Genomic DNA, 26271 nt, shown 5'->3' on the forward strand with positions numbered 1-26271 from the left:
ATTTTAATGGAGATGAATAGGGCATGTACTTACTATACAAATAACAACAAGACCAGGGATGGTTTTCAGTTTTATTTGAAAAAATAAATGTTACTAATAAACAGGTCCATCCCGCCCTATGGGTAGAGTACGCGCTGTGCTATGGGCCCTGTTTTGCATGGAGAAGGGCACATAACATGTCAATTGTGAATGACAGAGCACATCATATAAAATGCTTCCTCAAACTTATTCTCGCTCTGTTACAGAAAGAAAATAATGGCAAATTTCTCAACACAATCACACCGCCTCATGTGGCGCGCAGCATTAGACCTTGTTCTGTAAAACAGATTATTGGGTTTGAATCCCGGTTAAGGTTGATTTAGGAAGGTTTACAAACGGATGTTTTAATGATGTATAAGTTGTTACTTTGCACTAGAAATTACGTTATTTTACAATTCATTTCCCATTAATTTGTTTTCATAAAAAATATTCATAAAATTGAATTAAAGTTTCATTTGACAATGTAACAAATGTTTCACATGAATACAAGATTAAAAATGTGTACTATAGAGGGTGAGGTAAGGCCTTCAAATTCAGTTCTGCTCAGCGCCCCAGTTTAGCCTGAGGTTGCACTGGTAAAAAAGTAATATTTGAATACATTTGCATCGAAAATCAATTATTCTTTAGTTTTTTTTAGTTATCCTCTTAATGATCTGTATTGACCTTGATAATTTCAAGTAGTAAAAAAAAAAACAAAGTAGTTAGTGCCATACCAGCCATAAATCTCACCACATCTCAGCTGACTTGCATTGAGGTTGGTCTGGCTGCATTTTCCACATGCTTATGCTTCAGTTTAGGTTTACAATACAGAGCATTATTTGTGGTGTGTTTGGTTGCACTCATCAACAATATATACATAATTATAGATCTATACAGTATGTACATATTGTATCATGATTTATATATATATTTTTTACTGGGGATTTAAACATTGCTGTAAGCTGGTTCACATATTCTTTTAGACTATTTGTCTACCATTATTTTCAGTTTGCTTCCCTCTGTCTCCTTGCTTATTAGTAGAACTTTTAGAGTGCACTTAACCTGGAGTGTTGACCCTTTTGAGAACTTTAAATCTGCTACAAAACAGCACTCAAGCTTAAGTCAGCCTGGAAAGGTGGAAGAAGTACAAGGTAAAAACAGACAGCGATATTAGAAGGAAATACCGTCAGATGAAGATCGTATAGGATCGTTTTTTTGTGGCTCTAAACAAGATTTTGTTTGTGGCCCCCTGTTGGTTTTGTGTAACATGCTAGGGGCTATACTGCTGACTGCAGCCTAGTGAGTGTTTTAATACAGTCATCCCTTGCCACATCGCCAAATGTGACTATGTCGGTGTTATTCCATGTCGACAGGACTTTCTAAATGATTAAAAAGGTATTTACAAAGTCATACACAGGTTTTTATGCTCTAACTATGAAAATATTTAATGTATGATCACGTTCGAACAATAAACGAAAAGACTACATTGACAATTGACCATTTTTGCGTTTATGTTCCAGATAATGTACAACATTTATATAAAAAGTGAAACATATGGGTTAAAAGATCCAAGGGGAAAGAAAAGCGTTCAATATCACCTAACACAGTGAAGCTAATTCAAAGCAATGCTTTGGCACTCAATAAAAAAGAAAAGGAAGGGGCTAAAAAAATGAACAAAAATTATACTATTTATACATTTTATATTGAGGGAAAAGGTTCGACTACAATTTAAACTTAATTTTTCCTGTTATTTTTAAAATGCAGTCACAATGAAAGAGGTTCAAAGAGATGCTAAATTGGCATACTATATTTCCTTGAATAGCCGCCGGGGCGCTATTTAATTTAAAACCTCTTCTCACTCCTGCGCTTATTCAAGGCATGCGGTAAAAGTAAGCAGGCGCCAATAGTTTTAAAACCTCTTCTCACCCCTACGCTTACCAATGGCATGCAGTAAAAAATTGTGTGTGATAATAAAAAATAAAAAAATTACTAAAAATTTCTTCTGTGGCCGCGGCCCAGTGGTTGGGGACCACTGCTCTACAACGTGTTGCGCGCCCACCTTTACACCATGCTATCTGCGTGCGTGCCAGCCGGACGTATGCAGTTCGCTGCTTCTCATACAAGATTCCAATGCATACTTGGTCAACAGCCATACCGTTTACACTAAAGGTTGTGATATAAACAACTTTAACACTCTTACTAATATGCGCCACACTCTGTGAACCCACACCAAACAAGAATAACAAACACATTTCTAGAGAACATTGGCTCTGTAACACATTATAAACGCAACATAAGAAGTACCCAGAATGCCAACCATCCATGACTCTTGGCTATATTATACATCCGCCCCCAACTCCGCTCACCTCAACCAACGCACGGAGAAGGAGGGGGGGGGGGGTTTGGTGCTAGCGGGGTGTATAATATAGCCAAGAGTCGTGGATGCACGGCATTCTGGGTAATTTTTATGTTGCGTTTATAATGTGTTACAAAGCCGATGTTCTCCCGAAATGTGTTTGTTATTCTTGTTTGGTGTGAGTTCACAGTGTGGCACATATTAGTAAGAGTGGTAATGTTGTTTTATATCACAACCCTCAGTGTGATCTGTATGGCTGTGGAACAAGACCCCTGTTTTACATTAAGTAAAAGCAAAATAAAACTCCTCCGCCATTTCGAAAATGACGACAGGGGAAGCGTCACTCGTGACGTCATGAATTTGACCCGGCGGTAAAAGTAAGCATGCGCTAATAAATTAGGGGAGTGAGTTTGACCCGGCAGTAGTTCAAGGCAGGCGCATATTACATGCCCGACGGCTTTTCAAGGAAATACGGTATATCTGAAATGGCTTTTGAATGAATTGCCACTGTGATGCTGCTAAACCAAACTAAAACTTTGCAAAGGACATTTTGACTCACCGCTGAGTGGAAGTTTAGCAGAAACAAAGTATAATTGTATCCATGAGGCAATTCAGTCAGTCAAAGTAGAACAAGCACTTGCAGAGCACGACAACCACGTTGATGATCAGCTACAGAAGTGATCAGGCATCTAATCATGGGCCCCCTTCAATCGTTCTGGCCCTAAACAACCGCATCAAGTCTTTATATCAGGGGACGTTCTGAGTAAAGATGTGAAAAAGGTAGGAGCGGGAAGGTAGCTGATCGGGTTGTAACAATTAGTTTCAATATTTGTGGTTGCTGATACATTTCAGGGACGATATTATTTTTTTTAGAACAATACAATCCAAAACAATTTACTTGGTTGAAATCGATTACGTTTTTATTTAAAAAAAAAAAAATCAAGTATTGTGACTGTGGAATTAATACTGCATACTGGCTACTGCAGGTTAAGTTTCCTATATTCCTGTCATTTATTTTAAGGGAATTATGTATAAATGATTTATGGATACAAACAAGCAAGTATACAACAATTAATGACCAATGCATTCACATCTTATTTGAATAAAATACAACCAACATTTTAGGTCCAATTAACAAGAGAAAACCTTTCTGCTCACATTTTAAACATTAAAGCAAATTTCAATAAAACTACAGTAACCAACATTTTTTGAGTACACTTACCTGCTAAATAAATATCCCTGGAGAGTATCTGTTTTCCGCCCTGGCGTCACCAATGAAGGACAGTGTCCCAGGTGTGCAAAATCTTGTATGTTCCCTCATCCCTATTGATGGTCTTGGCACCTTGCTTCCTAATTTCCATACCCTTCCTTATCCATTTCTTTTGTTCCTTTCTTTCTCATAAATTGACTTCTTGTGTTTCGGGAGTTGGTGCATCAGCGTAACTTGCACCGCTGTCACTTCCGTTGTCAGCTGCGTCTTCTGTGGTTTAAAGTTCGGTGGCGGGTTTATCATTTTGTTGTAACGTTTGTATTTGTCGTGGCTTTTGCAATCATGCTGCAGCTAAAAGTTATGATATTGTAGTTCTTAGGAGTGGAGAAGGACAGACACAGTCGGAGATACACTTTCAGACGCTTTCTTAAGAATCGGTAACAAACTCAAGGAGTCAAACACACATATAAAAGAGTTGCTGTTTGCCACAACTCACGTTTAGACACACAAAACTCTTAAACTCTCAGTTCACTAGTCTGGCGCACTTGCACACATCACACACAACAGCACCTTTTCTTAAAGGTACACAGACACACCTGTCACAGATATTACACTATGATATTGTGGTGTTTGCAATTGTTACTGTATGACCTTCCTGGACAACCATGGATATCTACCATTTTTGTTTTGATGACGCCACATGGAAAATACATCTAACGTCTAACATCTTTATTATTAAAAGTGTTAAACTTCTTATGAAGTCTACCATTCCTAAATCTAATGTTTTCCTTTTTCTAGTAACAATAAAATCAATTGATTTCCTTTTAAAACTATCTTGGATCGATACCTACCTCTTGAAAGGCAAACTTGCTAAGCACAGATCGTTATACTTGAAATTTAGGAATATAAAGCGATCCATCGATGTATCTGTCATTCATTACACCTCTATTATCTGACATAGAGGGTAGAATACCCATCCGTCCATCCATTTTCTACCGCTTGTCCCTTCCGGGGTCGCGGGGGGTGCTGGAGCCTGTCTCAGGTTCATTCGGATATTATCCAATATAATTCATGCTGTGACATGAATTAGTCATCGTTTATTACTCCACTGTGGTCAAGGTGGGTAATGAACAATTTACCAGTCAATTTAGTTTACACACACACACACACACACACACACACACACACACACACACACACACACACCAACAACTGACTGATGTTCCTCTGTGTCCTATTCCCACCAGTCATTCAGTCAGCATTTCCTATCAGGGGACCACAGCCAGAGGTCAAGAGCTGTCAGACACATTGTTAGCTGGTTCCTTCATAAGGATTGGTTGTGTGTGTGTGTGTGTGCGTGTGTGTGTGTGTGTGTGTGTGTGTGTGTGTGTGTGTGCGTGTGCGTGTGCGTGTGCGTGTGTGTGTGTGTGTGTGTGTGTGTGTGTGTGTGTGTATGTGTGTGTGTGTGTGTGGGTGGAAACTAAATTGACTGGTAAATTGTTCATTACCCACCTTGACCACAGGCCCTATGTGACTGCTGACATTGCAAAAACACGCCTGTTGACCCCGTGCTATATACTATAGTAAATCTTAAATAAATGATAAATGAGTTGTACTTGTATAGCGCTTTTCTACCTTCAAGGTACTTAAAGCGCTTTGACACTACTTCCACATTTATCCATTCACATTCACACACTGATAGAGGGAGCTGCCATGCAAGGCGCTAACCAGCACCCATCAGGAGCAAGGGTGAAGTGTCTTGCTCAGGACACAACGGACGTGACGAGGTTGGTACTAGGTGGGGATTGAACCAAGGACCATCGAGTTGCGCACGGCCACTCTACCACTGCGCCACGCCGTCCCTAAATTAAAGGGGAATTGGAATTTTGCCTATCGTACACACTTCACAATCATTATGAGGGACAGGAACACACGTCCTTTTTTTTAAGGATTCTAAAGATGATAAAAAAGACGTTTGCAAGCTGCAACACAAGTGTGTTGTAATCATGGCAGACAAAGATGACTATTTTTAGACAAATGATTCACAACCATCCATCCATCCATCTTCTTCCGCTTATCCGAGGTCGGGTCGCGGGGGCAGCAGCCTAAGCAGGGAAGCCCAGACTTCCCTCTCCCCCGCCATTTCGTCCAGCTCTTCCCGGGGGACCCCGAGGCGTTCCCAGGCCAGCCGGGAGACATAGTCTTCCCAACGTGTTCTGGGTCTTCCCCGTGGATTCACAACCATATCTTTTTAAACCTGAACATACCGAGGATGAACTGCTGGTTATAGAAGCAAGCAAGAAGAGAAGCTGAAATGCCGACATAAATGGCATGCTTGCCCAAAATCAACTGGAAAAAACATACCTGGCCAGTTTGACTAAACAGACAATTGTCCAATCGAGTAAGTCACAATAATATTGATCATGATACATGCAGCACACCATGCGTCTTTAGTACAACTACATACACTGACGAGCTAGCTGTGTCAAACAAAACATGAAATGTGTGTTAATACTTTACAGATACTGTAATATAATTGTTCATGTTTTTCATTCATTACATATTGGTGTCCTAACCCGTTGTGTTGTGCATTAAAAACTCAAAGGCCTTTCAGGTGCTCACACAAAAGCTAGCTTACGGCTAATGCCGTAGCAAGGCGATGTGTTACTATGCTAGAAAACAAGTTCCTCAGTGTTCGCTCTTACAATAACAATGTCGCTACAGCTTGGTAATTATACAGGTTACGGAATGTAAGTGAAGTATTGTTGGTGGTTTTTAGATTTTATAAGTTATTTAGAGGAAGAATGGGTTGCTTCCATTTGCTGCATTGCTAGCCACCTAAAATGAGCTGATTTTTACAAATTGGAATGCAAGAAAACAACAACTTGGGTCGTCTTGTCTTTCATAAGGATTGTGAATAATAGGCATTCCCAAAAAAGGGCAGTTGCCCTTTAAACAATGCTCAGAAATACAGTACATAAATGGAATGTACTGTATTTTTGGTTCTAAAAGTCACTTCGACTGTTGTTGTACAAGTTTCAACTGATTCCTTATTACAAGTATTTTATGATGGCGGTGCCAACGACCAAATCTTTTTTGCATAAAAAGACCCCGTAAGTGCACAGTCAAAGTACAATCATCCATCGACAGTTTCTTTGGCGTGAATGACTGGATATATATGAAGATTGAATACTTCATAAAATGTGAGTACGGATGTAGAAAGCTCGTTACTCACCCAAGCACACAAAGTTGATAGCCCGCATACAATTTGCACACAAACCTTGTTGAATAATTTTGATGTAATAAGTTTTCCATTTTACCCGCTATCTCCCGGGTCATATTTATTCTCTGCACACAAGAATAATGATAAGCAAGTTTTCATTTGTTTTTCTTTCTAATTCAGTCCTTCTAGCCAGCTCTTTCCCCTGTCTCTATCTCCGCTTCACTTCTACAGTACTCTGTTTACATCCATCCAACTATCCCTGAAGTGGTAGAGTGATTCACATTATTTCAATGCATTTTATTTAATGCATGCTAATGATAATGGCCCATCGACCCACTCCTTGACACACATATCCATTTTCCTGTCTCGTTCCCTTCATGCAGCCTCTGTTCAGACCGGAGGCACCAAATGAGTGCATGCAAGGAGGGGGAGGTTGATTGAGAACTGGTGGCAACAATCAGTTTTCATGCTCAGAACATTGGCCTTCAACTCTGTTTTATTCAAACCCATAGTTGCAACAGAAAAAAATCTGCAGTGCACATGTACATTGGTAGTTACAATACACTAAAATCAACTACTGGTATGCTTGTTATATCAGTCCAGGCTTCAACAACTTAAGTATGTTTGAAGGGTAAGCTGCAGCATTATTTCATTTGTACACTCTTACCCTGATGCACAATGAATAATTGCCACTTGTGTTTCTTTGAAGTAGTCATGATCACTCCATTTTTGTTACTTTGCTAGACAGTAGAATTATTCTAGCAAATATAGAATATTAATTTAAGGCAGTAGTTTTCTTTTCTCTTTTCTCAAGAAAATGGCACAATTGCAGAATGGATGGTATTCCCTTAAGAAGATGGAGGGCAAAGCATGGACAAGGGACCAATGCAATACTTAACCAAATGATTCAAGAAAGGAATACCAAGTAAAAAAAAATGTATTCAAATTTTAAGGAACTTTTTCAAATAGTCAATGATTTGACGATTGTATTCAAAGGAGTCTGATCTGATTATCAACATCTCGATGAATTGTCAGACTTTAAACCCCTCTCAGCGGAGTTAAGTACCTGCTGACACTGCCGCATTTGTTGGGAGGATGGATCGATTGTTTTCATAATTAGTTAAAGATCTTGTGTGTAGACAAATAGTTTTTGGAGAGTAAAAAAATATTGTTATCTGCCTACAATTTTGGCTGTCACTACAAAAACGATTGCTGCGTCCGGTAACTGCTTCCTTGTGTGTTGTCACGTGTCTAAAACGGCTGGCCTTGTGTTTTGGCCTCCCACATCTCTCTAAATTCAATTTTAGGACTAGATGGAATAATCCCATGATACAAGAGAACCTGAGTAGAGTGGTAACAGTAGGCTACCTCCTTCAGAGCTGCTTCAAAACAGTTATGGTGTTGGACCTGGTTGGGTGGGATTGCAAAATGGGGGACAGAGAGGAGGAAGGGGAATGGTTGTCCGCTTCATTGGGGTCATCAAGTGGGCACCCTCCTTCACCGGCGTTTCAATGATCGGCCCACGACACCTCCAAAGTACTCATCAGCAACACCTGGTTTCCCAGGTGAGCCCCCCTCTGCTTTTAACCATTATGTGATGTAGGTCTTACTAGAGCTCCAGATGGTGTCTCTCCTCTTCACCCACAGCCACCAACTGGCTGTCTCTGCTGCTCCTCAGAGGGCTTTGACGGTGTTTCGTAGGGTTCGGCCTCGAACTCCGATGTCCTTAAGCAGCCTGATGGTTGTCCGGCCCACAAAACCTCTGCGGCCAACTTCCCACTGGGCAGACCTTGGCTTTCCATCCATTCTGCTCAGCATCAGCTGCCAGTACAGTGTACTTAAGGCTTTTGTGTTCGAATGCCTGATCTACTAAGCTTGCGCGTCCATAATGAGTGCAATCTATTTAACGTGCCTGTCTTCATGTATATGTAGAATATATGCTGACCATCAGAATGCCCACAATACTGGGAGGAGGAAATGCAAATATGATTAAGCACACGCTTAGAGAATCATCAAGACTAAAACTGTTCTGCAGCCCATGTTCCATATTTAGTACACCTAGAAAGGATGTGCAAACTGGCAGTTGCGTAGAAATGGCTTTGAGAAACAAATCAATCAATCAATCAATGTTTACTTATATAGCCCTAAATCACTAGTGTCTCAAAGGGCTGCACAAACCACCACGACATCCTCGGTAGGCCCACATAAGGGCAAGGAAAACTCACACCCAGTGGGACATCGGTGACAATAATGACCCAGTGGGACGTCGGTGACAATGATGACTATGAGAACCTTAGAGAGGAGAAAAGCAATGGATGTCGAGCGGGTCTTACATGGTACTGTGAAAGTTCAATCCACAATGGATCCAACACAGTCGCGAGAGTCCAGTCCAAAGCGGATCCAACAGAGCAGCGAGAGTCCCGTTCACAGCGGAGCCAGCAGGAAACCATCCCAAGCGGAGGCGGATCAGCAGCGCAGAGATGTCGAGGCGGATCAGCAGCGCAGAGATGTCCCCAGCCGATACACAGGCAAGCAGTACATGGCCACCGGATCGGACCGGACCCCCTCCACAAGGGAGAGTGGGACATAGAAGAAAAAGAAAAGAAACGGCAGATCAACTGGTCTAAAAAGGGAGTCTATTTAAAGGCTAGAGTATACAAATGAGTTTTAAGGTGAGACTTAAATGCTTCTACTGAGGTGGCATCTGGAACTGTTACCGGGAGGGCATTCCAGAGTACTGGAGCCCGAAATGAAAACGCTCTATAGCCCGCAGACTTTTTTTGGGCTTTGGGAATCACTAATAAGCCGGAGTCCTTTGAACGCAGATTTCTTGCCGGGACATATGGTACAATACAATCGGCAAGATAGGATGGAGCTAGACCGTGTAGTATTTTATACGTAAGTAGTAAAACCTTAAAGTCACATCTCAAGTGCACAGGAAGCCAGTGCAGGTGAGCCAGTACAGGCGTAATGTGATCAAACTTTCTTCTTCTTGTCAAAAGTCTAGCAGCCGCATTTTGTACCAACTGTAATCTTTTAATGCTAGACATGGGGAGATCTGAAAATAATACGTTACAGTAGTCGAGGCGAGACGTAACAAACGCATGGATAATGATCTCAGCGTCTTTAGTGGACAGAATGGAGCGAATTTTAGCGATATTACGGAGATGAAAGAAGGCCGTTTTAGTAACGCTTTTAATGTGTGCCTCAAAGGAGAGAGTTGGGTCGAAGATAATACCCAGATTCTTTACCGTGTCGCCTTGTTTAATTGTTTGGTTGTCAAATGTTAGAGTTGTATTATTAAATAGAGTTCGGTGTCAAGCAGGACCGATAATCAGCATTTCCGTTTTTTTGGCGTTGAGTTGCAAAAAGTTAGCGGACATCCATTGTTTAATTTCATTAAGACACGCCTCCAGCTGACTACAATCCGGCGTGTTGGTCAGCTTTAGGGGCATGTAGAGTTGGGTGTCATCAGCATAACAGTGAAAGCTAATACCGTATTTGCGTATGATGTCACCTAGCGGCAGCATGTAGATGCTGAAGAGTGCAGGGCCAAGGACCGAACCCTGGGGAACTCCACACGTTACCTTAACGTAGTCCGAGGTCACATTGTTATGGGAGACACACTGCATCCTATCAGTAAGATAAGAGTTAAACCAAGACAGGGCTAATGCTGACATACCAATTCGTGTTTTGATACGTTCTAATAAAATATTATGATCGACGGTATCGAAAGCAGCGCTAAGATCGAGGAGCAGCAACATAGATGACGCATCAGAATCCATCGTTAGCAATAGATCATTAGTCATTTTTGCGAGGGCTGTCTCCGTGGAGTGATTTGCCCTGAAACCGGATTGAAAGGTTTCACATAGATTGTTAGACACTAAGTGTTCATTTAACTGCCCCGCAACAATTTTTTCAAGGATTTTTGAAATAAAGGGAAGGTAGTTTACCATGAGGTCAGGATCAAGGTTAGGTCTTTTAACAAGAGGATGAATAACCGCTTTTTTGAATGCTAGGGGAACAGTGCCCGAGGAGAGTGATAAGTTTATAATATTTAGCACTGATGGACCTAATAATACAAAGAGCTCCTTGATCAGTTTCCCAGGAAGAGGGTCAAGTTAACATGTTGTCTGTTTTATTCCATTTACACGTTGTAACAATTCCTCTAATGTTATTTCCTCAAAACGAGAGAAACTATTTTGGAGGGCAGTATCCGCCGTATATACCATCGTATCAGTGTTAATAGAACCCCGTTGTAGCTGGGACGCATTGTCTTTAATCTCCTTTCTAATGACTTCAATTTTCTTACTAAAGAATTGCATAAAGTCATCAGCTGAGTGGGTTGAGCTACTGGAAGGGGTCCCTTGTTGGGTTAACGATGCTACCGTACTAAACAAAAATTTAGGATCGTTTTTATTACGGTGGATGAGATTTGAGTAATATTTAGCTTTAGCTAAGGTAAGCATGCGTTTATAAGTTATTAAACCATCACTCCATGCTTGATGGTGCACCTCAAGTTTAGTCGTGCGCCATTTGCGTTCCAGCTTTCTACATAATAATTTCTGAGCTCTAGTTTCTTCTGTAAACCACGGGGTGCGCTTTTTTGGAGCCTTTTTTAACTTTAGCGGTGCTATGTTATCAATGGTTTCGCGCAGGGCGTCGTTAAAGTTGTTAGTGAGGTTATCAATAGAGCCCACATACTTTGGGAATGGTGCCATTACCGAGGGCAATAGGTCAGCAAGAGTTGTCGTTGTGACCGTATTAATGTTGCGGCTGCTATAGCAGTTATTATTATTATTAGTTTGACGAACATGCGTCTGAACCTCGAATTTTATAAGGTAATGATCGGACAATACTTTAGTATACGGGAGTATCGTAACTTTGGAAACGGTGATACCCCTGACAAGCACTGGGTCTATCGTATTACCGTTGCGATGCGTGGGTTCATTTATTATTTGTGTGAGACCACAGCTATCAATTACAGTCTGGAGCGCTACGCACGGTGGGTCCGATGGGGTATTCATATGGATATTAAAGTCCCCCATTATGATTATATTATCGGCGTGTGTCACTAGATCAGCAATGAACTCTGAGAATTCATTGATAAAGTCCGAATAGGGCCCTAGGGGGCGGTAGATAACAGCCAGGTGTAGAGGCAGCGGTGTGACAGACCTCATAGTAAGCACCTCAAACGATTTATATTTATTATTTATGTTAGGACTAAGGTTAAAGTTTTCGTTGTATATTAGTGCGACCCCCCCACCCCTTTTAAGCAGACGGGCAATATGCGCATGTGTAAAGTTAGGAGGACATGCCTCATTTAGCGCAAAAAAGTCGTTTGGTTTAAGCCAGGTTTCACTGAGACCGATGACGTTAAGATTGTTGTCTCTGATGATATCATTAACTAACAACGTTTTGGGAGACAATGATCTTATGTTTAAAAAAACCTATATTATAGGTAGTGGGCTGTTTCAGGGAATTTTTGATCAAATTATCCGTAGTAGCAATATTAATAATGTTGTGTTTATTATGCCCAGTGCATTTAGTATAGTTACGACCATATCTAGGAATTGATACGACAGGAATTTTCCGATTGTTTGATTGTTTCTTTGATAAACTGCACGCATCATTGTTAGCCACCTCAGTAACGGGGATTTTCCGATTGTTTGTTTGTTGCTTTGATAAACTGCACGCATCATAGTTAGCCACCTCAGTAAAACACATGTCCAACTCTGAAACACTCAAAGTAGAAAAAACGTGTTCTAATTTAACTGACTCCTTACCCAGACCAGTAGTCTCGCATTTTCCATTTAAATGCGGCTGCAGGATGGAGGGAAGTGGTGTTCTGTGGGGATTAGCCTTCTGCTTTGTTTTTAGCCCCGCTCGACATCCGCGTTTCCGATCACACCGCTGGCGTCTGCTCCGTAGACAAAGCGATCTCGCTGCAGCTCTCTCCTACGCATAATTGTCAACATATATGGACTGTCCCAAAAAATATTTGACATACCGTATTGTCTATTCAGCAATATTCTTTTATAATTTAATAGCTGCTGGATGACTTAAGGAGCTTATTAAAACAAATGAAATTGATGGGTTTTAGTGTCTGCTGGCGTTTTTCACAATCACTTCTGTTTTTTAAATTTTTGATTTAAAACTAAACTTATTGCAATATGCATTTTCTTGAGTGTGGACCATTCTAGCGCACGCTTGCAGTTAGTGACATCATCTCCTAGTACGCACATTCAGCGCGCTAAAAGAGTAGGTTCCGTTGTAGTTTCAAAATGTATTTTTTTTAAAAAGGCCAATGATAACATTAATGTGCAGTAGGACGAGGTGATATGGCCTAAAAATTAAATCTCTGATTTTTTTAACAAAAAATGGATTTCTGATTTTTAAAGAAACCAATGAATGGCAGAGATAATTTAAAACGTGTTTTTTATTTGATCGAAAACTAATAGTTTGAAATGACACTGCATAGACTGCATCTTACTCTTAGCAAAATTACAATTTGTATAATGTTGTTCTTTTTAGACCAGTTAAAAATTGTGTTTTTTATGGAATCATTTTCAAACTTCTGTCTTGAATAAAATACTTCTGCAAACACAAATGTAGCATTGTATATTGTATGCAAACACATAATCAAGCAAAACATTGAGAGGACTATAGTTTTAATAAGTGGATGAATGCGGGCTTTTCCATTCAACATCTTGGCGTTGTGCATAGCGACTGCTTTACTCATTGCGACAAGAAATTACTATTGCAACAACACATCAGTAGGGTAAAATGAACCTGTCTTATGCCGTTCTAAACCCAGTTCTCCACTGTGCTTCTTTTTTATCATATACTCCCATTTTTCATGAGTTGAAATCAAAGATGTAAAACGTTTACTATGTACACAAAAACTCCTTTCAAAATTCGTTTACAAATCTGTCTAAACCTATGTTAGTGAGCACTTCTTTGCCAAAATAATCCATCCCACCCCACAGGTGTGGCATATCAAGATGCTGATTGAACAGCATGATTACTGCACAGGGGTACCTTATAGGTTGCCCACAATATAAGTCCACTCTGAAATGTGAAGTTTTACTTTATTGAGGGTATGGGGGAGGGGCGCATCGAAAAGCAGTCAGTATCTGGTGTGACCAGCATTTGTCTCACACGGTTAAACACATCTTCTTCGCATAGAGTTAATCAGGTTTTTGATTGTGGCCTGTGGAATGTTGGTCCACTCTTCAATGGCTGTGCCAAGTTGCTGGATATTGGCAGGAACTGGAACACGCTACCGCATACGCAGATCCACAGCATCCGAATCATGCTGAATTGGTGACATGTCCGGTGAGTATGCTGGCCATGCAAGAACTGGGGTTTTTTCCGCTTCCAGGAATTGTGTATAGATCCTTGCAACGTGGGGCCGTGCATTGTTATGCTGCAACATGAGGTGATAGTCTCCAGTGAATGGCACAACAATGGGCCTCAGGATCTCGTCACGGTATCTCTGTGCATTCAAAATGCCATCAATAAAATGCATCCATAACATACGCCTGCCCATGCCATAACCCCACCCCCACCATGGGCCACTCAATTCACAACGTTGGCATCAGCAAACCGCTCTGCCACACACACTTTCTGCCATTTGCCCTAAACAGGGAAAACCGGGATTCATCCATGAAGAGAACACCTCTCCAACGTGCCAAACATCATCGAATGTGAGCATTTGCCCACTCAAGTCGGTTACGACGACGAGCTGCAGTCAGGTCACGACCCCGATGAGGAGGACGATCATCCAGATGAGCTTCCCTGAGATGGTTTCTCACTGTTTGTGCAGAAATTATTTGGTTATGCAAACCAATTGTTGCAGCAGCTGGTTGGTCTCAAACGGTCATGGCAGTGCACCTACTAAATGTGGAGTTCCTGGGCTGGTGTGGTTACACCTGGTCCGCGGTTGTGTCTGCTGTTAGATGTACTGCCAAATTATCTAAAACACCTTTGGAGTAGGCTTATGGTAGAGAAATGAATATTCAATTCACGGGCAACAACTCTGGTGGACATTTCTTCAGTCAGCATGGCCACTACACGCTCCCCCAAAACTTGCGACATCTGTGGTATTTGCGTTGTAAAACTCCACATTTCAGAGTGGCTTTTTATTGTGGGCAGCCTAAGGCACACCTATGCAATAATCATGCTGTTTAATCTGCTTCTTGATATGGCACACCTCTGAGGTGGGATGGATTATCTTTGCAAAGAAGAAATGCTCACAAACACAGATTTAGACAAAATTTTTTTAACAATATTTGAGAGGAATAGATATTTTGTGTATATAGCAAATGTTTTGAATGTTTGAGTTCAACTCATGAAAAATGGGAGCAAAAACAAAAGTGTTGTGGTTATTTTTTCGGTCAGTACACATGGTATCATCACATCCGTGTTAAGACAATTACTTTTAAAAAGTAAATAATTATATTTCTTTGTTGCTTAACCCCCGAAAAAATGAATTACTAAAATAATTACTCTTTCATAAGTGTGATTATTTACTAGGGAAAGTAATTGTGTTACTTTGAAAAATAAAAATTATATATATATATATATATATTTTCATATTATAGCAGAGTTTGTGTGTTTATGTGCCTTTACAAGGCAAGTGTTGCCAAGTGACATGTGACGTCAGCCCCCAGACAAAGCAGTATTCGCTCACTTGTGTTTGTTAGCTACGAACTGGCAGTTTGTTGGCAGTTATGGCAGCTCTGTTGAATGTTTTCACTGGATTGTGTTACCTGTGGTTAATTAAGAGATTGAATGCGCTTCCATGGCTGTCATAAATTCTGGTCCACAAAGAGTATTGTTTGGATTGCACGCTCAAGCTTGTCACTTCAATCATTGATTTGTTCCCTCGTATATAGTAGTGTGTGTGTGTGTCCGTTGTCTACTGTGTGTGATGTTGCCTCTTACTATTTGATATCAAGTTCATTTTTGTGTTATTGCTGGTTGTTGTTTCAATTAGTAAAATTGTATTTCCTGACGCTATCATGTTTACATAAAACCACAACAAAAGTAGAGTGCCACGTTACATCAGAACACTGATGATCATACATACCTAGTGTAAATGATTCTACCTCATTATTTTGCTCTTAGCGGGAGTTTGTTTGTTGTTGCAGTCTTATAAACAGTTGCATTTCCCTCACTCTGCTAGAGGCCTCGCTCTCAGATGCAGGAAAATGCTTGTTGTTCTGCTGCCTATTTTAAACACTTTGCCCTCTGCAGTCATTTATTCCACTACTGTTACTGCAAAACCAAAGTACTGACGTATCAATCTTGTTAGCAATAGCATTAGCCATGTTTTGCCAGGTGCGCCGTAAAGGAAGTAAGGGGGACGGCACAAGCTACGGAAGATCCTAAGGGCAAAAAGTATGCCAGAATAAGTGGGAAAAATATATATTTTTTATTCTTTAAATTGTCATGTGTGTGTGTATGTATGTGTGTGTGTGTGTGTGTATATATATATATATATATATATATATATATATATATATATATATATATATATATATTGCCCAGGACTAATGTACAGTAATATAGTGCTTTAAAGCTGTTTAGTACAAGCAACAAACACTTTTAAATAAGGCTGAATTTTATAGTTTGAACGCGCTGTTTAATGCGTGGTATTTGGATCTTAGTAGATCAGGCCCTAAGTGTGATAAATGTACATCCAGGTTTTATGAGAGTATTGTGTTGCATAATGGTAATTCAACATTGTATCTGAAATCAAAATAGGACGAAAAATCAAAGGGGAAAATTACATCCGATGTTTTTTATTGCACTTAAAATTCAAAGTAAAAAATTGTCAACCTCAGCCATGTTAGAGACAAAATGGCTCCCTAAATTTACATTATACACATGTTTTAGGGAGTTGTCCAAAACTGAAATAATTTTGTTGAAGTAGCTCAGTTATGTGCAAAGGGCTGGGATATGATATTCCAATGACGTGTAAATATGGATATTGGACACAATGTAAGTCGGACGGACAGTGGATCATTATTTGGCTAAAGTGCTTTTTACAGCTTCTCGGAAAGCCATCAAAAGCCTGGTATAAAGTTGAACCCCCTACACGGAATATGTGGCTAGACCTTACAAAGGAAATATGGACAATGGAGAAAATTACTCATCCATTACATTTGAGCGAATACCCGTTGAAGAAAATATGGATGAAGTGGGCAATTTATTTAGAAAGAACAAAATATGCTACTCATGTATAGAAGCACATTTTGATGATAAGTAGTCTACTAGAAGGGTGAATAAAAAAGAAGGAAACAATTGAGAAAAATGTGTTTCCACAAGCATATATATATTTCTTTTTCACAAAATACAATTGTATTTTTTTTTTAAGTGTTGTACTATTTCAACTAAGATATCTTTATATTCTTATCAAGTCTTTGTATATTTTTGCACTCTGAAAACTTCTCCAAAAAATAATTTATAAAAATACCTGAGGGATGATACAGTCACGATCAAAAGTGTACATACACTTGTAAAGAAAATAATGTCATGGCTGTCTTGAGTTTCCAATAATTTCTACAACTCTTATTTTTTGTGATAGAGTGATTGGAGCACATACTTATTGGTCACAAAAAACATTCATGAAGTTTGGTTCTTTTTATGAATTTATTATGGCTCTACTGAAAATGTGACCAAATCTGCTGGGTCAAAAGTATACATACAGCAATGTTAATATTTGGTTACATGTCCCTTGGCAAGTTTCAGTGCAATAAGGCACTTTTGGTAGCCATCCACAAGCTTATGGCAAGCTTCTGGTTGAATTTTTGACCTCTCCTCTTTACAAAATTGGTGCGGTTCAGCTAAATATGTTGGTTTTCTGACATAGACTTCTTTCTTCAACCTTGTCCACACGTTCAAGTCAGGACTTTGGTAAGGCCATTCTAAAACCTTAATTTTAGCCTGATTTAGGCATTCCTTTCCCACTTGATGTGTGTTTGGAGTCATTGTCTTGTTGGAACACCCAACTCCGCCCAAGACCCAACCTCCGGGCTGATGATTTTAGATTGTCTTGAAGAATTTGGAGGTAATCCTCCTTTTTCATTGTCCCATTTAAAGCACCTGTTCCATTGGCAGCAAAACAGGCCATCCATCCATCCATCCATCCATCCATCTTCTTTCGCTTATCCGAGGTCGGGTCGGGGGGCAGCAGCCTAAGCAGGGAAGCCCAGACTTCCCTCACCCCAGCCAATTTGTCCAGCTCTTCACGGGAGATCCCGAGGCGTTTCCAGGCCAGCCGGGAGACATAGTCTTCCCAACGTGTCCTGGGTCTTTCCCCTGACCCTAGGGAGGCGTTTGGGTGGCATCCTGACCAGATGCCCGAGCCACCTCATCTGGCTCCTCTCGATGTGGAGAAGCAGCGGCTTTACTTTGAGCTCCTCTCGGATGGCAGAGCTTCTCACCCTATCTCTAAGGGAGAGCCCCGCCACCCGGCGGAGGAAACTCATTTCGGCCGCTTGTACCCGTGATCTTGTCCTTTCGGTCATGACCCAAAGCTCATGACCATAGGTGAGGATGGGAACTTAGATCCACCGGTAAATTGAGAGCTTTGCCTTCCGGCTCAGCTCCTTATTCACCACAATGGATCGGTACAACGTCCGCATTACTGAAGACGCTGCACCGATCCGCCTGTCAATCTCACGATCCACTCTTCCCTCACTCGTGAACAAGACTCCTAGGTACTTGAACTCCTCCACTTGGGGCAGGGTTTCCTCCCCAACCTGGAGAGGGCACTCCACCCTTTTCCGGGCGAGAACCATGGACTCTGACTTGGAGGTGCTGATTCTCATTCCGGTTGCTTCACACTCGGCTGCGAACCGATCCAGTGAGAGCTGAAGATCCCGGCCAGATGAAGCCATCAGTACTATATCATCTGCAAAAAGCAGAGACCTAATCCCGCGGCCACCAAACCGGAACCCCTCAAAGCCTTGACTGGACCTAGAAATTCTGTCCATAAAAGTTATGAACAGAATCCGTGACAAAGGACAGCCTTGGCAAAGTCCAACCCTCACTGGAAATGTGTCCGACTTTCTGCCCGCAATGCGGACCAAGCTCTGACACTGATCATACAGGGAGCGGACCGCCACAATAAGACAATCCGATACACCATACTCTCTGAGCACTCCCCACAGGACTTCCCGAGGGACACGGTCACTGCCTTCTCCAAGTCCACAAAGCACATTTAGACTGGTTGGACAAACTCCCATGCACTCTCAACAACCCTGCCGAGTGTATAGAGCTGGTCCACAGTTACACGACCAGGCCGAAAACCACACTGTTCCTGAATCCAAGGTTCGACTATCTGGGGTAGCCTCCTCTCCAGTAAACCTGAATAAACCTTACCGGGAAGGCCGAGGAGTGTGATCCCACGATAGTTGGAACACACCCTCCGGTCCCCCTTCTTAAAGAGAGGGACCACCACCCTGGTCTGCCATTCCAGAGGTACCGCCCCCAATTTCCACACGATGCTGCAGAGTCTTGTCAACCAAGACAGCCCCACAGCATCCAGAGCCTTAAGGAACTCCGGGCGGATCTCATCCACCTCCGGGCCCTTTCCACCGAGGAGCTTTTTAACTACCTCGGTAACCTCATCCCCAGAAATAGGAGAGCCCACCACAGACTCCCCAGACACTGCTTCCTCATAGGAAGACGTGTTGGTGGGATTGAGGAGGTCTTGGAAGTATTCCCTCCACCGATCCAAAATATCCGCAGTCGAAGTAAGCAGAAAACCATCCGCACCATACACGGTGTTGACAGTGTACTGCTTCCCCTTACTGAGGCGGCGTATAGTGTTCCAGAATCGCTTCGAAGCCATCCGGAAGTCGTTTTCCATGGCTTCCCCGAGCTCCTCCCATGTCCGAGTTTTTGCCTCCGCGACCACTAAAGCTGCACGCCTCTTTGCCCGTCGGTACCCGTCCACTGCCTCTGGAGTCCTATGAGCCAAAACAACCCGATAGGACTTCTTCAGCTTGACGGTATCCCTCACTGCTGGTGTCCACCAACGGGTCCTGGGATTACCGCCACGACAGGCACCAACAACCTTGCGGCCACAGCTCCAATCAGCCGCCTCGACAATAGGGGTGCATACCATGGTCCACTCACCTCCCTCGTGATATGTTCAAAGTTCTTCCGGAGGTGGGAATTGAAACTCTCTCTGACAGGAGACTCTGCCAGACGTTCCCAGCAGACCCTCACAATGCGCTTGGGCCTGCCTGGTCTGTCCTGCATCTTCCCCCACCATCGCAGCCAACTCACCACCAGGTGGTTATCGGTAGAAAGCTCCGCCCCTCTCTTCACCCGAGTTTCCAAAACAAGAGGCCGCAAATCCGATGACACAACTACAAAGTCGATCAGTCGGCAAAACAGGCCGAGAGCATAATACTACCACCACCATGCTTTGGGCACGGTGTTCCTGGGATTAAAGGCCTCGCCTTTTCTCCTCCAAACATATTGCTGGGTATTGTGGCCGAACAGCTCAATTTTTCTTTCATCTGCCCACAGAACATTCCTCTAGAAGGTCTTATCTTTGTCCATGTGATGTCAGATGAAACAAAAATTTAGCTCTTCGGCCACAATACCCAGCAATATATGTGGCGAGGCCTTTAATCCCAGGAACCCCATGCCTACCGTCAAGCATGGTGGTGGTAGTATTATGCTCTGGGCCTGTTTTGCTGCCAATGGAACAGGTGCTTTAAATGGGACAATGAAAAAAGAGGATCACCTCCAAATTCTTCAAGACAATCTAAAATCATCAGCTCGGAGGTTGGGTCTTGGGCGGAGTTGGGTGTTCCAACAAGACAATGATCCCAAACACACATCAAGTGGTAAAGGAATGCCTAAATCAGGCTAAAATTAAGGTTTTAGAATGGCCTTCCCAAAGTCCTGACTTGAACGTGTGGACAAGGCTGAAGAAAGAAGTCTATGTCAGAAAACCAACATATTTAGCTGAACTGCACCAATTTTGTCAAGAGGAGTGGTCAAAAAATTCAACCAGAACCTTGTGGATGGCTACCAAAAGCGCCTTTTTGCAGTCAAACTTGTCAAGGGACATGTAACCAAATATTAACATTGCTGTATGTATACTTTTGACCCAGCAAATTTGGTCACATTTTCAGTAGCGCCATAATAAATTCATGAAAGAATCAAATTTCATGAATGTTTTTTGTGACCAACAAGTGTGTGCTCCAATCACTCTATCACAAAAAAATAAGAGTTGTAGAAGGTATTGGAAACTCAAGACAGGCATGACATTATGTTCTTTACAAGTGTATGTAAACTTTTGATCGCAACTGTATATTAACAATACTATCATATTAGTGAATGCTACAATTTTAAATGGTTCGGTATTTTGTTCTGCATTTGACTGCAACAGTATAATTCAAGATATTGTCTCATGAAAAACGTTGGAGTTCTTTCACCACCTTCAAGATAACATAAATGTTTTGTTTTATTTTTATCCTATTTCTCATTGTACATTGCAAGACGGGAGCACTTCGACAATGTATCATGCTAGGGCAAATATAAGTGGTTGGTTAAAAAATTTAATGATTTTGAGCCAGATGAGGTGGTTTCGTGCATCTGGTCAGGATGCCACCCGAATGCCTCCCTAGGGAGGTGTTTAGGGCACGTCCAACCGGTAGGAGGCCATGGGGAAGACCCAGGACACGTTGGGAAGACTATGTCTCCCGGCTGGCCTTTTAACGCCTCGGGATCCCCTGGGAAGAGCTGGACGAAGTTGCTGGGGAGAGGGAAGTCTGGGCTTCCCTGCTTAGGCTGCTGCCCCCGCGACCCGACCTTGGATAAGCGGAAGAAGATGGATGATTTTGAGCTGTTAGTTCTTCACTACTTCTCGCCTGGAAACACTGCTACGCTATTCATTGTGTTTTTGAAAGGTCCACTGCTACCACGATGGAAACATGATCTATTTACGCTTTGCTGTTGTCATTAGTTAAAAATTTCCATTAGAAGCCATTAGCCGTCTTGCATTATTTAGCTACTCACTACATATTGGAATAGTGAGCTGCTGTTAAAACAGGACACTGTTCTTCAGAAATACATGCATTGGCCAACAACCATAAGAAAAAACATTGAATTGGCTGGAACAAATTATTCAGACCTGTTAACATCTCTTGTGAATGACCTGTTACTTCCTGTGAGAGGTGAAGAACATGTATCTCCTAACTCATCTAAGAGTTGACAAGAACAATCAAAGTTAACCTATGATTATTCTAATCTACATTTAACACACTTCCTTGTGGTCTGTAATAATATGTATTGGATATTCTTCAGTGTAAATGTTGCATCCATTTTGCTCCACAGTCCTATTTTGCAAACGTTTCTTGTGTGGAGGCGTTCCCTTTAGATAACCTAACCCCTCCATGCCCCGCCTTTTCCGAAAGTATCAGAATTATTTTTTTTTAAATGTGCAATGTTGTAATATGTATCTAGAACACGAACATCAATACAACTTTTTTTTCCAGACACATAACACTTTATATACAGCATATAAATTTATCGGTCACAACAATAGGTACACATGCCCACTCTCTGATCCATAAAGAGCAGTATCAAAAAGCTGCATTTACCAGCATGTATGTCAATGCATGTCATTTGTCTGTGTTTGTGTGCACATGTCACAAATAGATTAAATTAATACTCTATCCTACCTTCTATTTTATGGTCCCTCAAACCAAGTGTTAATGTTACAATGGCTTCATTTTTATTGACTGGAGTTCAGTGGCTAATCCAACCTTGCACTAGACCAATAACATAACAGAACATATTTTCTCAATTTTGTTGATATTAAAGCAGGCGGAAGGGAATGAGACAAGAAGGAAAGGGGCATGAGACAAGAGGGAATGGTACACGAGCAAACAGTCTTGGCTCAGAGAGCTGAGGAGAGAGGAGTGGCCATGCAGGCAAAAAGCATGTACTAGGATGCCCACAGGAGTATGTAGTTCACATTGTGATGTCACAGTGTGCCACTGTCAAAAAAAGACACCAAAACAGCATTCTGAGGCATCCAAAATTGCACCCAAATCCAGGAACTTTATGATTTGACACTGGCATTGTTTACCACGAGTATCCAACATTATAACAACATTTGTAAATCAGAAAAGAGTAAAAACGTGAAACGCTTCAAAATCTATTGTCTGTATGTACTGTATCTTCCAGCTTGCTCAGGATGAGGGCAGTCCAGTGCGAGGTTTTGGTGTGGTGGAGTACGAGAGTGCCGAGCAAGCCGAGTCAGTGATGATAGAGATGGACAGGAAACTGGTGGGAGGACAGGAGGTCCGTTTGTCACTCTGTACCCCTGGCACCTCAGGGAGAAGCACTCTGGCCGCGCTTATTGCCGCCCAGGGAATGGTGAGTAAAACATTTATTCAAAAAAATTTCCATTTTGGACATTGAGTCCCTAACACACAAATGTTCTTAATGACTACTGAAATGTTCATCAAAGGGCATTGTCATTGTGAATTTCAATTATGTATGTATATTGACAATATAGACCAGTGGTGGCCAACCATTTCGAGCCCAATATCCTATATTTTATGCGCGTGTATGTGTATATGTATGTATGTATACATACATATGTATACTCCGACATACATATGCATATTAATATATACATATGCATGTGTGTATGTATATGTATGTATGTATATATGCATATTTATGTATGTATATGCATATTTATGTACACAAAAGTATTTACATATATGTAAATATAGGTATGTGTATAATAACACATACTGTGTCTATATGAGAAAAAACATATTTTTGTTTTGTTTTTTATAGACAAAGCTTTGTGTCTATTATTGGCTGATTTCATCACTTTAGATTTTTCTCATTGTGTGTGTAATGTGCCTCGGGCCAATGGCAAATGAGTCACGGGCCAGAGATGCACTTTGAGCACCCCTGCTGTAGAAGCTACTACAGCAGACCCCTAAAGTCTTAGCACTGTACCATTTGTTCATCCTATGGTTACTTATGGGATGTGAGTCACAGGTTGTCTTACGCCACTGCCGGAAGTAGTAAAATCAGCTATTCACCTGGAAGATTTTTAATGTTTGATTAAAAGGGGATAAATGGGTAAATCCTTCTTTAGTTCCTGCCTCGTTTTTTTTTCTTCATATTTTACTGCCTTTGCACATGTCAATGTTTACTTTCGTATACACAATAAATCAACACAAAATCTGTGCTTTGGGCAATGTTCACGGACTCTAGTATTTGGATTGTTAGCTTCCCGTCGGAGGCAAGCTATGATGTTCGTGGTCGAGGGAAGAGTTGTTTGATGCTGGAAAATATCCGATGTGTTGCAACAGTCAGCTTTAATACATTATTGCAGCTGGATGATTTTTGTGCATGTCATGCCTCGCGCGTTTTCGAGACAAGGGGGTGATGTGTGCCGCCGTGCCTAGGGGAAGGGTGCGTAGTGTCTCGAGAGAGAGGGAGAGGCAAGCAGTGCGGGCGTTAAAATGCGTGCCTGTTGATGGACTAGACCAGTGGTTCTCAAATGGGGGTACGCGTACCCCTGGGGGTACTTGAAGGTATGCCAAGGGTTAGGCTAGGGTTGTAGCTGACTGGAGGTGTTCTTTTAGTGCGGTTTTGAAGGAGGGTAGAGATGCACTTTCTTTTACACCTGCTGGGAGTGCATTCCATATTATTGTGGCATAGAAGGAGAATGATTTAAGACCTTTGTTAGATCGGAATCTGGGTGTGACGTGGTTTGTGGAGCTCCCCCTGGTGCTGTGGTTATGGTGGACATTTACGTTATAGAAGTAGTTTTACATGTACTTCAGTATCAGGGAGGTGCAGCGAATTTTATAGACAAGGCTCATTGCAAGTTGTTTTACTCTGTCTTCCACCCTGAGCCAGCCCACTATGGAGAAGTGGGTAGGAGTGAGGTGTGATCTGGGGTGGAGGTCTAGAAGTAACCTGACTAGCTTGTTCTGGGATGTTTGGAGTCTTAATTTTAGGGTTTTGGAGGGGCTGGGGTACCAGGAGGTGCATGCGTAGTCGAAAAAGGGTTGAATGAGAGTTCCCGCTAGAATCATCCTGGTGCTTTTGTTGACCAGAGGAGATTCTGTAGAGAAATCTTGTTCGTTGGTTGACCTTTTTGATTACCTTGGTTGCCATTTTATCACAGGAAAGATTAGCCTCTAGAATGGAACCTAGGTAGTTGATCTCATCTTTCTTGGTGATAACAATGTCACCCACTTTAATAGTGAAGTCACTGACTTGCTTAAGGTTGTTTTACCTAAGTGTATGGATAGTTTATTGTCACCGAGCCAGGTGCAAATTCTACGGAGTTCGGAATTGTTTACGTTTTTGTTGTTTACTGTTTTTTTCCCCTCTGTAGATTAGTTAGTCTAGATTAGATTATTCGTCACTGTAGATAATTTTGTTAGGGTAGATTTTGTAACTAAAGGATCAATAAATAAAAACTCACCCCCGTTAGGTTGAATTTGTAGAATTTACAAGCTCGGTATCTTGAAATGGTTGTAAAATGTTACAAACTGTATACATCAGATCACTTTCTAATAAAATTACTTTATGTATTTCAAAGAAATAACTCATAACCAAAATTATGCGATACCTGACCAAGAATGCTTTAAAAAAATTGAACTGTAAGAGCATTACACCCGAAAACTTATCAACCTTTGGAAATCTTACGTCTGTTAAACCTAAATGCGAGAAGCTTGATAAAGCATCATTATGACTTACTTGCTTTGTTGGCTAGTTTAGATCACAAATTTAATTTTAATAGGATGTAGTGAAACTTGGGGGAATGATAGATCATATTTAAACACACTCAACCTGAATGGCTATGTCCTCTACAAATAAAACAGAACAGGGCTCTACCGAGGATGTCGTTGTGGTTTGTGTTGTGGTTTGTGCAGCCCTTCGATACACTAGTGATTTAGGGCTATATAAATAAACATTGATTGATTAATTGTTTGAGGTAGACCAGGGGGGGTGTGTGCATATATGTAGACTCAAAATACTGTGAGCACTCGTGATGACCTACATATAGAATATGGTTTATCAGATGCCTTATTTATAGCAGTATATGTTGAAAATAAGAACAATTTAATTATAGGTATATGATATTGACCACCGGATTCTAACCCAAATTGTTTTTGGACCAAATTGGATGATTTATTAAATTGTGTAAATCATACAAATCATAATTGTTTTATTGTAGGTGATTTTAACATTCATTTAGCTAAACATAATGACATAAAAAAGTACTTTTTAAGTTTTTTTATTCTTTTTCATGTTTGCCTACAATTAATACATATACTAGAGAGACAAAAACCTCCAAATCCATCATTGACAGTAATATCATAAATACTTTAAATGCTCGCTTTGATGCAGGTGTAATACTGTCGTACATTTCTGATCACTTTC

General features: G+C 41.3%; 1 protein-coding gene across 1 annotated transcript in view; it reads left to right on the top strand.

Annotated features, from left to right (window-relative positions):
- The window catches only part of raver2 (ribonucleoprotein, PTB-binding 2), a 154794-nt gene that overhangs the window by 76533 nt on the left and 51990 nt on the right, over nt 1–26271 (top strand). Inside the window, exon 5 of the mRNA XM_061883699.1 lies at nt 23032–23223. Within this exon, the coding sequence (XP_061739683.1) occupies nt 23032–23223 (192 nt within the window). The remainder of the gene's footprint in view (nt 1–23031; nt 23224–26271) is intronic.

The sequence above is a fragment of the Nerophis ophidion genome, linkage group LG22 (genome assembly GCF_033978795.1).
Source record: "Nerophis ophidion isolate RoL-2023_Sa linkage group LG22, RoL_Noph_v1.0, whole genome shotgun sequence".
In the NCBI taxonomy this organism is placed as follows: Eukaryota; Metazoa; Chordata; class Actinopteri; order Syngnathiformes; family Syngnathidae; genus Nerophis; species Nerophis ophidion.